General features: G+C 40.5%; 4 protein-coding genes across 4 annotated transcripts; all 4 read right to left on the reverse strand.

The window, feature by feature from the left end:
* Window positions 1-199: 199 nt before the first annotated feature.
* SS1G_07375 (predicted protein) lies at window positions 200-1006 on the reverse strand (the record flags this gene model as incomplete). The annotated part of the gene is made up of 3 exons (XM_001591879.1): window positions 200-312; window positions 482-528; window positions 1002-1006. 3 exons carry the CDS (start codon window positions 1004-1006, stop codon window positions 200-202), a joined length of 165 nt encoding a protein of 54 aa, XP_001591929.1.
* A 2581-nt stretch (window positions 1007-3587) lies between these two features.
* Window positions 3588-3860, reverse strand: SS1G_07376 (predicted protein; the record flags this gene model as incomplete). The annotated part of the gene is made up of 1 exon (XM_001591880.1): window positions 3588-3860. One exon carries the CDS (start codon window positions 3858-3860, stop codon window positions 3588-3590), a length of 273 nt encoding a protein of 90 aa, XP_001591930.1.
* Window positions 3861-5520: 1660 nt separating this feature from the next.
* SS1G_07377 (predicted protein) lies at window positions 5521-6245 on the reverse strand (the record flags this gene model as incomplete). Its single annotated transcript, XM_001591881.1, has 3 exons — window positions 5521-5652; window positions 5694-5890; window positions 6125-6245. 3 exons carry the CDS (start codon window positions 6243-6245, stop codon window positions 5521-5523), a joined length of 450 nt encoding a protein of 149 aa, XP_001591931.1.
* Window positions 6246-7055: 810 nt separating this feature from the next.
* Window positions 7056-7220, reverse strand: SS1G_07378 (predicted protein; the record flags this gene model as incomplete). The annotated part of the gene is made up of 1 exon (XM_001591882.1): window positions 7056-7220. One exon carries the CDS (start codon window positions 7218-7220, stop codon window positions 7056-7058), a length of 165 nt encoding a protein of 54 aa, XP_001591932.1.
* Between the last annotated feature and the right edge of the window lie 3736 nt (window positions 7221-10956).

Raw genomic sequence — 10956 nt, forward strand, 5'->3', positions numbered from 1 at the left:
TGCAGGAAACTTTTTCTACAGACTAACAGCAAGCAGCGTGGTTTAAAGAAATTTCCTCCACAGCCACGCTTGCGCCTCCATATTAACATACCCATGCTGTTGTACTCCGTATATTCTCAAATTCTAGCAGAATAACGCACACGTGATATAAGGGTCCATTTGCCAGTATGCTCAGTTGGCCGGTGGGCCCTTCTATGTGCTACTTCAACTTTTGTTGCATGTCTGAACATCCACTCTTCGTGCATACCTTGAAACCACGTGATGGAGGTAGCATAGCTCCAAATATAATCTGGTGATCTAACCCAACAAATTCTATAGCTAGTAAGCAGTCAAGGCGCTTCATAAACCACAATTCCGTCGCAAAATCTCTTTACTTCCTTCCGACCACGCTACCTTGCAATCATCACCTTACCTCACCTCATCCCAATCGTGCCATACCTCTTTCCTCTCACCTCTCTCTCACCTCTTTCTCACAACTCACCTCCCAACATGCCTCCTCCAATCCTCCAACCCAACAACTCAGCCCAACTAATTTAAAAACTCAAAATCAAACTCAAAATAAAACTTTAACTATACTCCACCAATGCACGCACCCATCCATCCATCCGCGAATCCATCATCTACCGGTACCCATACTCCGTAGCCATCCACAAACTCCACTCTCCCCTCTCCTCCCCATTCCTTCCCCTTCCACTCGCAGACTCCCATGCACCCACGTTGATCATCCACTATAGGTACCTCTGCACGTATTGCCCGACGAAAGACTTTGTATACTGCGTATTCGGAGCACGGATTGGGTAGCTGATTTGTGTACATGGTAACATGATAGAATATAATATTAGATTAGATAATAGAATACAATGTAGGGGCCCAATGTAGAGGTAGAAGTAGCGGGAAAAGCCGTGGCTGGTATCCCATTTCTCCTCAGATTTTAAACGCCCTGAACTCCACCAGGTACTTTAATTTATCCATATGATAACATGATATGACAGCACGCTCACCGCATCGTTATAATCACGTGGGATGGTTGTCTGTACCAAGCTTTGTTGAGAATAGATATTAAAATCCAGTTATTGAGTTAATTAATCAATCACTCCATCATACCCATCCTCATTATTTCATCATCACTATCCAATCACTCTATTCTTATCTTATCTACCCTTATCTATCCTTACCTAAGTACGCTTCTACCCTTAGCTTATCATTTCCCATCTTCAACCTCTCTATCTTAGAGCCCGTCCGACGACCAGCTCACAGATATACAATTTGAAATATAAAATACTTTTAGTATAGAGTTTGTATTTATATTTGAAAATATTATTCTTTTAGTAGCTTAAAAAATACAACTTTAATTTGTAGATAAATAAATAAATAAATAAATAAATAAATAAATAAATAAATAAATAAATAAATAAATAAATAAATAAATAAATAAATAAATAAATAAATAAATAAATAAATAAATAAATAAATAAATAAATAAATATGTTAAAAGGAATAGAAGTTACCGGTACTAATCACGTGTCGTGATTAGTAATACGGTTACCTAAACAGGCTAGATTAGACGAACCATAAGCAGGCATATTGGTCCCCTTAGAGGATACCAAGAGGAGATCAATATGCCTACACACGTAGTAATATAGTCAATATAGAGGCCTCTTCCACCCAATCTTTTAATAAAATAAATAAATAAATAAATAAATACACAATACACTTTTAATTAAATTTATAAATCTATTTCCAAAACGAGTGAATTCATAATTTGGAAAATAATCACCAGTGAAATTTGTCAATTTTCAAGAGCTGATTATTTAATAAGTTTTTATCTTTTTAAATTATCAAGCTCAAAATCTATAAATAAACCAATCTATAATAATCATCTACTTCCAAATCCAAATCCAATCCCATACAGAATTCAAATCTCTTACCAAATCGATATCCTACAATTACACATTACACTCCCTCCCTCCCATCACCAATTTCCCTTTCCTCCCCTTCCCTTCCCCAATCCAACACACAATCCACATCCACATCCATAAATAACAGCATAAACCAACCCGAACCCACCTATACCAAGTTCCATCCCAAATCCATCCAAACTAACCGGTACATACCATACCGGTACATACCGCTCCCACACCAAGCTCAAAAAGCCTCCTACGCACTATCACCATTACTCTTCCACCAAAAACTGAAACAGATGAAAATCAGGGTATCTATCCATCTAATGTACAAGGTATCTAACTGTACCCCGAAATTACATACTTGGTGGTAAGCGTAAATCGTTACCAAATTTGTACTTTCGTAAGCCCTAGATACAAGTATGGAGTAGTGTAATGTACAAGTAGTACGTAATCATCTTGGAATTTTAAGGGTTCAGTGAGAATGCACTATGATAAGGAGTTATTGTTTGTTTTGATAATTGTTTATTTATATTTCCTTGGTATCTTTCTTGTACATCTGGTTCAGTCCAGCTAATAAATATTTACATGGTAAATAAAACAAAAGAGGTGTCCCCCGAAGAAATCGCTTCAAGCGCGAAAAATGTCATATCTCATAAAGGTACATGAAGTACACTTCCACCATTGCCAGTTCCCTTCATGCATATGTATGCATTGTAACTCCCGTCCATCCCAAGCATCTAAATATCCCTCGACCCCTTGCCCTAAGACCTAAAAATATCTTCCTCAAACTATAAATGTCCATCTACATTCAATAGTCTCAAGACCCTTCAGGATGAAATGGTGAAAAAGAAAAGTGAACCAAGACAAGAAAACCCTCATGATATGCATCAGTGACATCACCTGGCATTCTTCCTCAAAAACCGCTCAAGCTACGCAAGCTCATTTCCTTCTCGAGAATTTTTTCGAGCCCCATTGATTACGAAACCAATCATAAGCTTCCACGCTCTGTGGGGTATTTGGGAAAGTCGGATAAAATGCAAGGATAAAAAGATTGTAAACCATGTAATCTTTTCTCTTGGCGTATTGATGAGGAAGAGAGGCTGTGTGCATGCGTTTTTTGAGGATATATTATTCTTTTCGATAAGTCGTGCTTTTCTGGAAAAATATTGAGTGGAAGATATTTCCGGCATTTTTTTGGCTCGTGATGGCTCGAGTTGATGGTAATGGTAAGAATGAGATCATGTTGTAGAGTGAGGTTGTATTGAATTTGACCGTGTACGTCGTAATGCAGTTGTTCGGCGGGGTAGATGTACTGGTGGTGATGTGATGTGACGCGACACAATCACATATCTAAAAGCTTCTGCTTTGCGGTATCCTGTAACATGTCTGTACATTGATCTTTCACCAAGAAGTAATGGTAACGCAAACAGTAGTACTGTATTGTAACAAATCGGTATCGTTAATAGGTCCAATCGTGCCATCAAATCGTAACTCCGTACTCCAGATCCTATTCCCCTTCCCATGCCCTTCTCTACAGGCAGTATTCCTTTAACTCCAATCGACCCCATGGTATCCATCTTTCCATCCTCCATTCCCTGATCCTTTCTGCGTTGTTGTTGTTGTTGTTAAGTTGTGATTGTCGCACTGTGTGCTCTCTTCGAAACCCTTTCATCAAACCTCACTTCACTTGTAACCAACCATTTTTGCACAACGATCACAATAATATAAGTTGTGACCAAATCGTACCATTCCACTAGCACTTGCATCATCTGTGCTAACTCTGCGTAACTCGTTACCGTGGTATTGCATTGTGCTGATAGTTTCGACAGTTTTGGCACATCGTGAACAACGCATAACTTCTACCCTTGGTTCCATAGAGTATGAGGAGGAAGAAGAGGAGGAGGTGGAGGAGGAGGAGGAATCTGAGGAGACTCTGGAGAACGCGAAAGAGGACATTGTGTATATGTGTATCGTATTATGGTGAGGTATGGTAATGTGCAAGCGAAGAGTGTCGAAGCAGTAAGGTAGGTAGGTGTTGTGTCTTTTGTATAATCCTTTATATCGTTGATTGTTGATGTTGATTGTTGATGGTTGAAATTGTGATGAGCTATCGAGTATATGATATATCTCAGAAGACCCCTACACAAGATATAATGTGTTTCGGAAAGGTTGTGCTTGATATGTACCTCTGTCCACCAAAATAGAAAAAGCGACAGATCCTTGGCTTGAAGTGCGGGCAGATGCAACCGTAGTAATATGTATAGGAAAGTTAAGTGCTGCGCAATGTTATACGCACTAGGTGACTAGGTGACTCGGTGGATCAAAAACTAGAAAAGAAGTTTTTTACAACTTTCCAAGCGGCTTTTCGGACTTTGACATTAAATTATCCAAATTGATAAGAGTGTGTAATGAAATGATTTCGTTAAATGAAAATGCCAATGCCAATGCCAATGAGGAGCCTTATTCAAGTAGAGTAGGTAGTCGAAATCAAGGCGGGGAAGGAAGTCGTCTCAAGATTTCTTTAATTTTTTCCCAACAGGGACCGAAGTCTTTTCCGCAAAAGACCGATCGAAATATTAGTTTTCGATCTCAAGGCTACTCCAAGGATATGGAACAGAGGAGTTAAGCTATTCTGAAGAGGGTATCCAGCGTGTAGATCAGCGACGGGGATATATGATGTTGAAGGGTGTGCGGCGTGCGCTTGTTTAGAACCTTGGGTAGCTTTTGATATGAAGGAGGGAAAAAACCAGTAATGCGAAAAGAAGAGTTGATTGATGGATGGATCTGAAGGTTATGTTCAATGAGGTAAAGCGGGGAAAGGGCAAGATCAATGGGAAATAATCTTCGCAAATTCTTTGTCGGAGGTACGCGTAAAAGTTTGTGATGTCTCTGAAACGATTGATAAGTACCCAATGATACGTATCTTTTTCTCTTGGGTGATGATAAGAGGAGACAGGTGATTGTGTGGTCTGATGCAGATGAAAATGGGGCCTGGTCAATAAGTTGTCTACGGTGTCTACGGTGTTCAAGCTGTCTTATAGATTGTGCGGGAATGAGCTGGAAATAAGATCCCAAAGCAGTCGGATGTGCAGCTGTAATTATTATGTTCGTGCTTTGATTCTTCGACTGTGGATTCCTTGTTGGCTGTGGATGTGGATTTCGGAGTGTAATAAGTCACCACTTTTGAGGGAATTAATTGTTTTAACTGTGATTATGGATGACCTCGGGACACTTGTGCTCATACGGAATTGGCGGTTTGCATTTGTAGACAGACTACCAGTAGGCTGTAGATTTACTAGGCTGTCGACTTGGTAAATCGGTATCGTCGGATGTACGGAGTTGTGCACACGGATGCTGGAGATTGTAGTGCGTGTCCGACTGCGATATATTGGTGAAAGGGATATTTTGATGAAGGGCTGAGGGCGAGGGGCTAGGGGCTAGGGGCTACAGAATGGTTCTTCGAAATTAGAGAAAGCAGAGAAGCAGAGAAAGCAGAGTACTGTAGTTTAGTCCCTGCCGCAATGTGAAAATCGATTTGTACCCTGAAGATCGAATGGGAATCACCCGTGAGTTGTGGGGAGTTATTGGCAGTAGTATTGAATTATGGACAGATCTCCTACTTCTTCGAGTTAACAGTATGCGGAAAACCGGGGAACTGGTCAAAGTATATTATTACTGTAGCCTGTAGCCTCAAGATGATATGGTCGATCAAACCAGCTACGGAGTCCCATGCAACCATCACCATTCCCTGTCTCCTTTATGCCTCCTACGCCTTAGTACTGTAGTTACCTTCCCCAAATCAGAGACTGTACTTTTGCTTTCTAGGTTAGCAGCAACATCAATGAACAGCACACCAATTGCCTTTCGGCACTCGGTTTCCTCAGATTTCAGAATTGCTGCCGGAAAATCCCCTTCACTCGGGGCAAGTCGCTCACCAGTACGAGTGGTGGAGGTACTGAGCAATTGAACAATGAACATAGTCTCCACTAAAGCTTCAAGGTTGTGAGCACAACTGGTAACAACAATGCCCCAAAGAATTCCTCCCACTATATTAAACTTTCAACTATAATCCACCAGACAACCTCATAAAGTTTTACAGTGCCCAACTGTCTTGGGAGCGAGATGAGAGAGAGGCATCAGCAGAAGATCAAAATCTCTCAGGTTTGATGAGAGCGGTTTTCGGGAACAAATGTCAGTCCCGAAGATCAAAGTTAATATACCGACCCCAAAGTTTAAAGCAACCTTATCTCCCTTTCCCCTTTCAAACAATCCCAAGGATGCGACCGTACTGGTCCTTAATTTGATGGCCAAACGAAGAAAATTCATGGGAGCTACGACCATTGGTTGAGAACCCTTATCAAACTCCTCTTTTCTTAAACCTAAGGTATCCTCTCGTTCTTGCAGAAAATTTAATTCTCCGATCCAAACAAAAAGGAAATGCCCGAAAAACAATCTCCATTTTTGAAAAAAAAAAAAAAAAAAAAAAAAAGAGAAAAAAAAGAGTCAAAATAAAGTCATCAAGTGACTCGGAAAAAAAATGTCCACGGGTCTCTTGGACATGATCGTATTGGTACAAGCTTACCATACATCCAAACGAACCCGCAATATATGTCCGCCTCGCATCGAGAAACTTTAAGAGATCAGTGGTTTCTCGAGGCGCTACCCTACTCACTCGTCCCTCGAGCATAGGGCTTGTCGATGAACTCTAAGAGCTTGTCATGTACCTGTGCGTCCAAATCGTGGTCTAACCTAACAGAAATAGCTTTTTCTCATGTACTCCGTATAAATGTTGTGTATCAGAACTCATTTTTATCCTTAGGGCGATCGAAGAAACATGAGGGATCGATATTGGAATTTTATATGGAAATCTCGAGAGAATTCTATCGAATTGATGGATCCGCTGAAACTATCGAAAATATTGGATCTACATTGATTTGTCAGATAGAAGGGGACGTCTGATCGGAGCTAGTCGAAAGACTGAGATCTGATGTACCAAGCACCGCGGATGAATCCTTCCGTCTACTGCACTTTTATAAGGGATGCAGAATAATTTACGAAAATATGGTCAGAAACAATTTACTTGCCGTGCCTCTAGTCTTGATTTTGGAAAATGACATGTGAAGAATAAGTTCAACGTTGTGAAAGCCACAATCAACGGATGGGCTTACTTATTAGGATCTGCATCCATGGTGTCGCCAGGTAGTACAGCAGAATACAGCAGACGTTAGTTTCGACAATGTGAAGATTCTCTAGAAACATCTTTGAGCGGAGATAATCCTCCTTTTGCCATGAGATATTCGATGCCGTGCAAACCATGTTTGCTCCCCAAGGCTTGTTTGGCATGGCATTTAATTAATCTGCATCAAAATATCCACTTTGTATGTTTCGATAATCAATAATCACCAAAGCACATGGTACACTTGCATCAACTTGCCAATCCATATATCGCATGCTCCCCTACGATCTCGATCTGTATATGTCTATTGTAGGTATGGAAGGAAAACTATCACACAAGCTTGATTACTTGATTACTACATCCCAAGGCCATGCGATCAGACTAGTTAGTGACCGACCAGCGACTCGCCGACCAACTCTTCTTTCTTCTCTTCCCGCATAACCTTTTCCTGCTAAGCCAAGTTTCCCTCCTCAACCTTATTCTCTCTGTACCCCGCGGACTCCGCAATCACCGCAATATCCATGTGAATATGAAATTTAAGTTTCATGTCAAACAGTCCCAAAGACCAATAAAGACTCGAGAGATAATCTTTAGCAGGGTAAGCTGCTGATGTGATGATCATATGGTTAAGGGGATAAATAACTTAAACTTTAGAGCTTTTCCCTACCGGACTCCAGATCTACAGAATCACCGAGGGATTTGGGGATGGTTGCCTGGTATTCAAAGGGATGTATTACAAATTGTACGCGTCCTCCTTATAAGGCTGTGCAGTGTGTTGTCGTACTTGAATTAGTCACTGTCTTATTTATCTCATACCTCGAGGAATTATGAATGCGAGTACGATCTAGAGTGATTAGTGAGCATGTTATGAAATTCTATAGCTTCGGTACCTAGGTACTGGTAGATGATCTTGGTTCTCACGAACCTGCTGATCACTTACTCTAGGTACCCCAAACTTATTCTTGGCTAGAAAGTGGCTGGAAGTGGCTGGTTCCTCACCACCACTGATTCCTCTTGGGTATTCTCCGATAATCCGGATGTTGTCCTACGGAAAGGAGGGCTTACGCTACGTACCGAACGCTTTGACTACCATTGATTTGATTTGATTTGTTTGTTGATTTCAATGATAGTTGAGGTGTCGAGATTGGTGACAGCTTCATGTTTCCTACTCTTCCTACATCATACATAGACTAGGTTCTAATTCATATGACCGCCAGTAATATCGTTTCATGTTTTGTTTACGCAAATGCATAGCAATTTTCAAGAAGGTCTAGACTGAAGCTTGTGATTCGTTCAAACTTCATGTTCCTGGACCGTTTGAACTTTCATCATAACTTGGAAGTTGAAGCTAGGAGCTATGACTTCCGAATTCCTTTCCTAATGACGGCACTTACGCTGTACTTCCAATCATCTACGTTTCTTAGAGGCTAGTCATACTACAATGTGATGATAAATTATAAACTATCTTCGGCCTTACTCTTCTTTGTTTTTTTCCCTCGGCATTTCCTTTTGTGGCTTCTTCAAAGTTCGATTAAAGAATTTTCTTAATTTTAGCCTCAACGTTCGATGAAATTCTTTGCATCGGAGCTTGATATCAATAGTTTCACAAGCCAACCACTATCTCGGTATTTTGTTCCGATGATGGCGTGTTCGACTTTCTTGGCTAACGACCTGAAGCTTCTTGTGTTTTCAAATAATGTTTATTGATCGTAGACAGTAGCATGATATCAGAGAATCCAGAGCTCTTGCACCCTGCTTGAGGTCTACTCGGTCACTATTTTTCTACCAGACTCTGCTCTGCAATGAGCACAAAGACTCAAAGTTCTAGACCATTCATGATACCACTTCAGTATACACTTCTTCAAATATAAAATCAAAAATGAAAAAGAACCTTAATTCACAAATTTCATACGCGGCGATGAATACACACTCGTATGGCGAATTAGAAGTCAAGTGACTTAGCTCTAGACCTTTCTTTTTCTTGTAAAATTGTGGAGACGCCTCGGTACGAGCCATGTGAGGACAAAACCAAAAAGTTCCGGTTTTTCTCACCCTCCCCTGTTCTTGTCTTCGATCACCACAAAACAAGAAAGGAGAAGGAGATCATTAAAGGAACGAACGAGGCTTCTTAAAATAAAGATCCCTGATTTCTGGGGTCGAGATTTTTCTCTCAGGTGAAATTGTTCTAGAACTCTAGATTTTCATTAAAATACCCATTTTTCCTTTTCTTGTAGGGAGACAAATCTATCAATTAGCGGAGAAGGAAAAATTAAGGGTGACTTCTATCCGTCTTCTAGAGTCTCTAATAAACGAGACAGACAAGACATAGCTGCGTGATTTAGGAGTTCAGAACTTCCTGACTCAGAAGTCTAGAATTTTTTTTCATGTCTCCTTGAAGATGCACTTTTGACGGATGTGGGCGCCTGCATATGCTCAAGGTTTCTGCCATGTGGTGGTGGTAAAGGGGGCCCCGAGTGGGGTGAGATCGTCAGATTCTAGAACATGTTCTTTTTTTTCATCCTTTGGACGTATCAGAATTGTGGAAAATTTCCATCCCGCGAACCATGATTGTCAGAATTAAATCGGACCTCAATTTTTGAGGATATACTCCGCAGTTGAATGGGGAAAGGAGATTGTGTCGTAAGGTTTTGCTTGGGTGGGCAATGTGTCCATACGAGATGTGCCACGGTGTCGTATGCATATGTTCTCGATCTTGGGAACTTGCAGTGTGGTGAATTTGTGAGGAGCTATTTATATTTCTGTTTCTTCTGCGAACACGTTTCATTGCTAGTACAGTCTACTTGTCAATCACATGCGATAAATTGAGAATATCCAATTCCATTAAGTCTACGGATAGCAGATATAGAACTTGAGCTTCTCAAGTGCTGGCTTGATGTCGTGGCGGAAGTTTCGGTTTAAGTGAGCTATATGGCATATGATGTTCCGGATCTAAAGGAGCTTTCAATAAACAATATCACAAAATGGCACGTTGCAGCTTTCGAGGGGGATATATTTCCTGGTCGCGATATCTTGACCCATCCAGTTTGACCAGCTGATGAATTCTTAATGCTCTTGAACAATATTGATTGATTATATGTACTGTGTGTGGTGTTCCTTTTCTGGGAAATTTCTGGACATATGACCTCTTTTCCGGACGTGGGTTCTGATTATGTTTTAAAATCGTGGGGGTACTTCAAGATCATGAATTGAGAGGATTGAAGCGGAAGTCAAAAATATGTATACCAAAGTATTCCTTCCCTTTTCGAGGGTATCGTTGTTTCTTAAATGAACCAACCCCCTTTAGAATACTTTCTCAAGGGAAAACAAGATCAAGTGATTTAAGTGATAAGATGTTGTAGATTGCTCGGTTTGGACTGTGATTACTAAGGATGGTATAGCTCTTACATCCTATTTCTGTACAAGAATGTTGTTACGAGGTTTGCCGTCTAGATCACGTGGAAGTGCTCTAGGCTCTCGAGGTGGTTTATAACTAGGCGTCAAGCAGGGACTTAAGTAATGACAATAATGATATGCAATTCGTAACTAATAGTAGAGTATACTAAATGATTGATCTTGAGCACGAAGCTCTATACAAAGGGAATCCATCTTGATTATATAGACCTTCGTGTTCTAGCTGATCAGTAGGATCAGTATGGCTCAGTACTGAGCTTGCTGATCCTCACTGAGTCAGTCACATGATATTGGTAACACGTGAGCGTCTTCTTGTTACCCGGCGTAACAAATGTCTGGTTATCATTTTAAATCTTATTAAATTATCTTAATCCGTATTATCTACCAAAGTAAAAATCTATCTTATAAGGTGTTACGACGGGCTAAACAACTACCAAGACACGTGATCACAAATGATCAATAGTG

This window comes from Sclerotinia sclerotiorum, genomic scaffold (genome assembly GCF_000146945.2).
Source record: "Sclerotinia sclerotiorum 1980 UF-70 scaffold_9 genomic scaffold, whole genome shotgun sequence".
Classification (NCBI taxonomy): domain Eukaryota; kingdom Fungi; phylum Ascomycota; class Leotiomycetes; order Helotiales; family Sclerotiniaceae; genus Sclerotinia; species Sclerotinia sclerotiorum.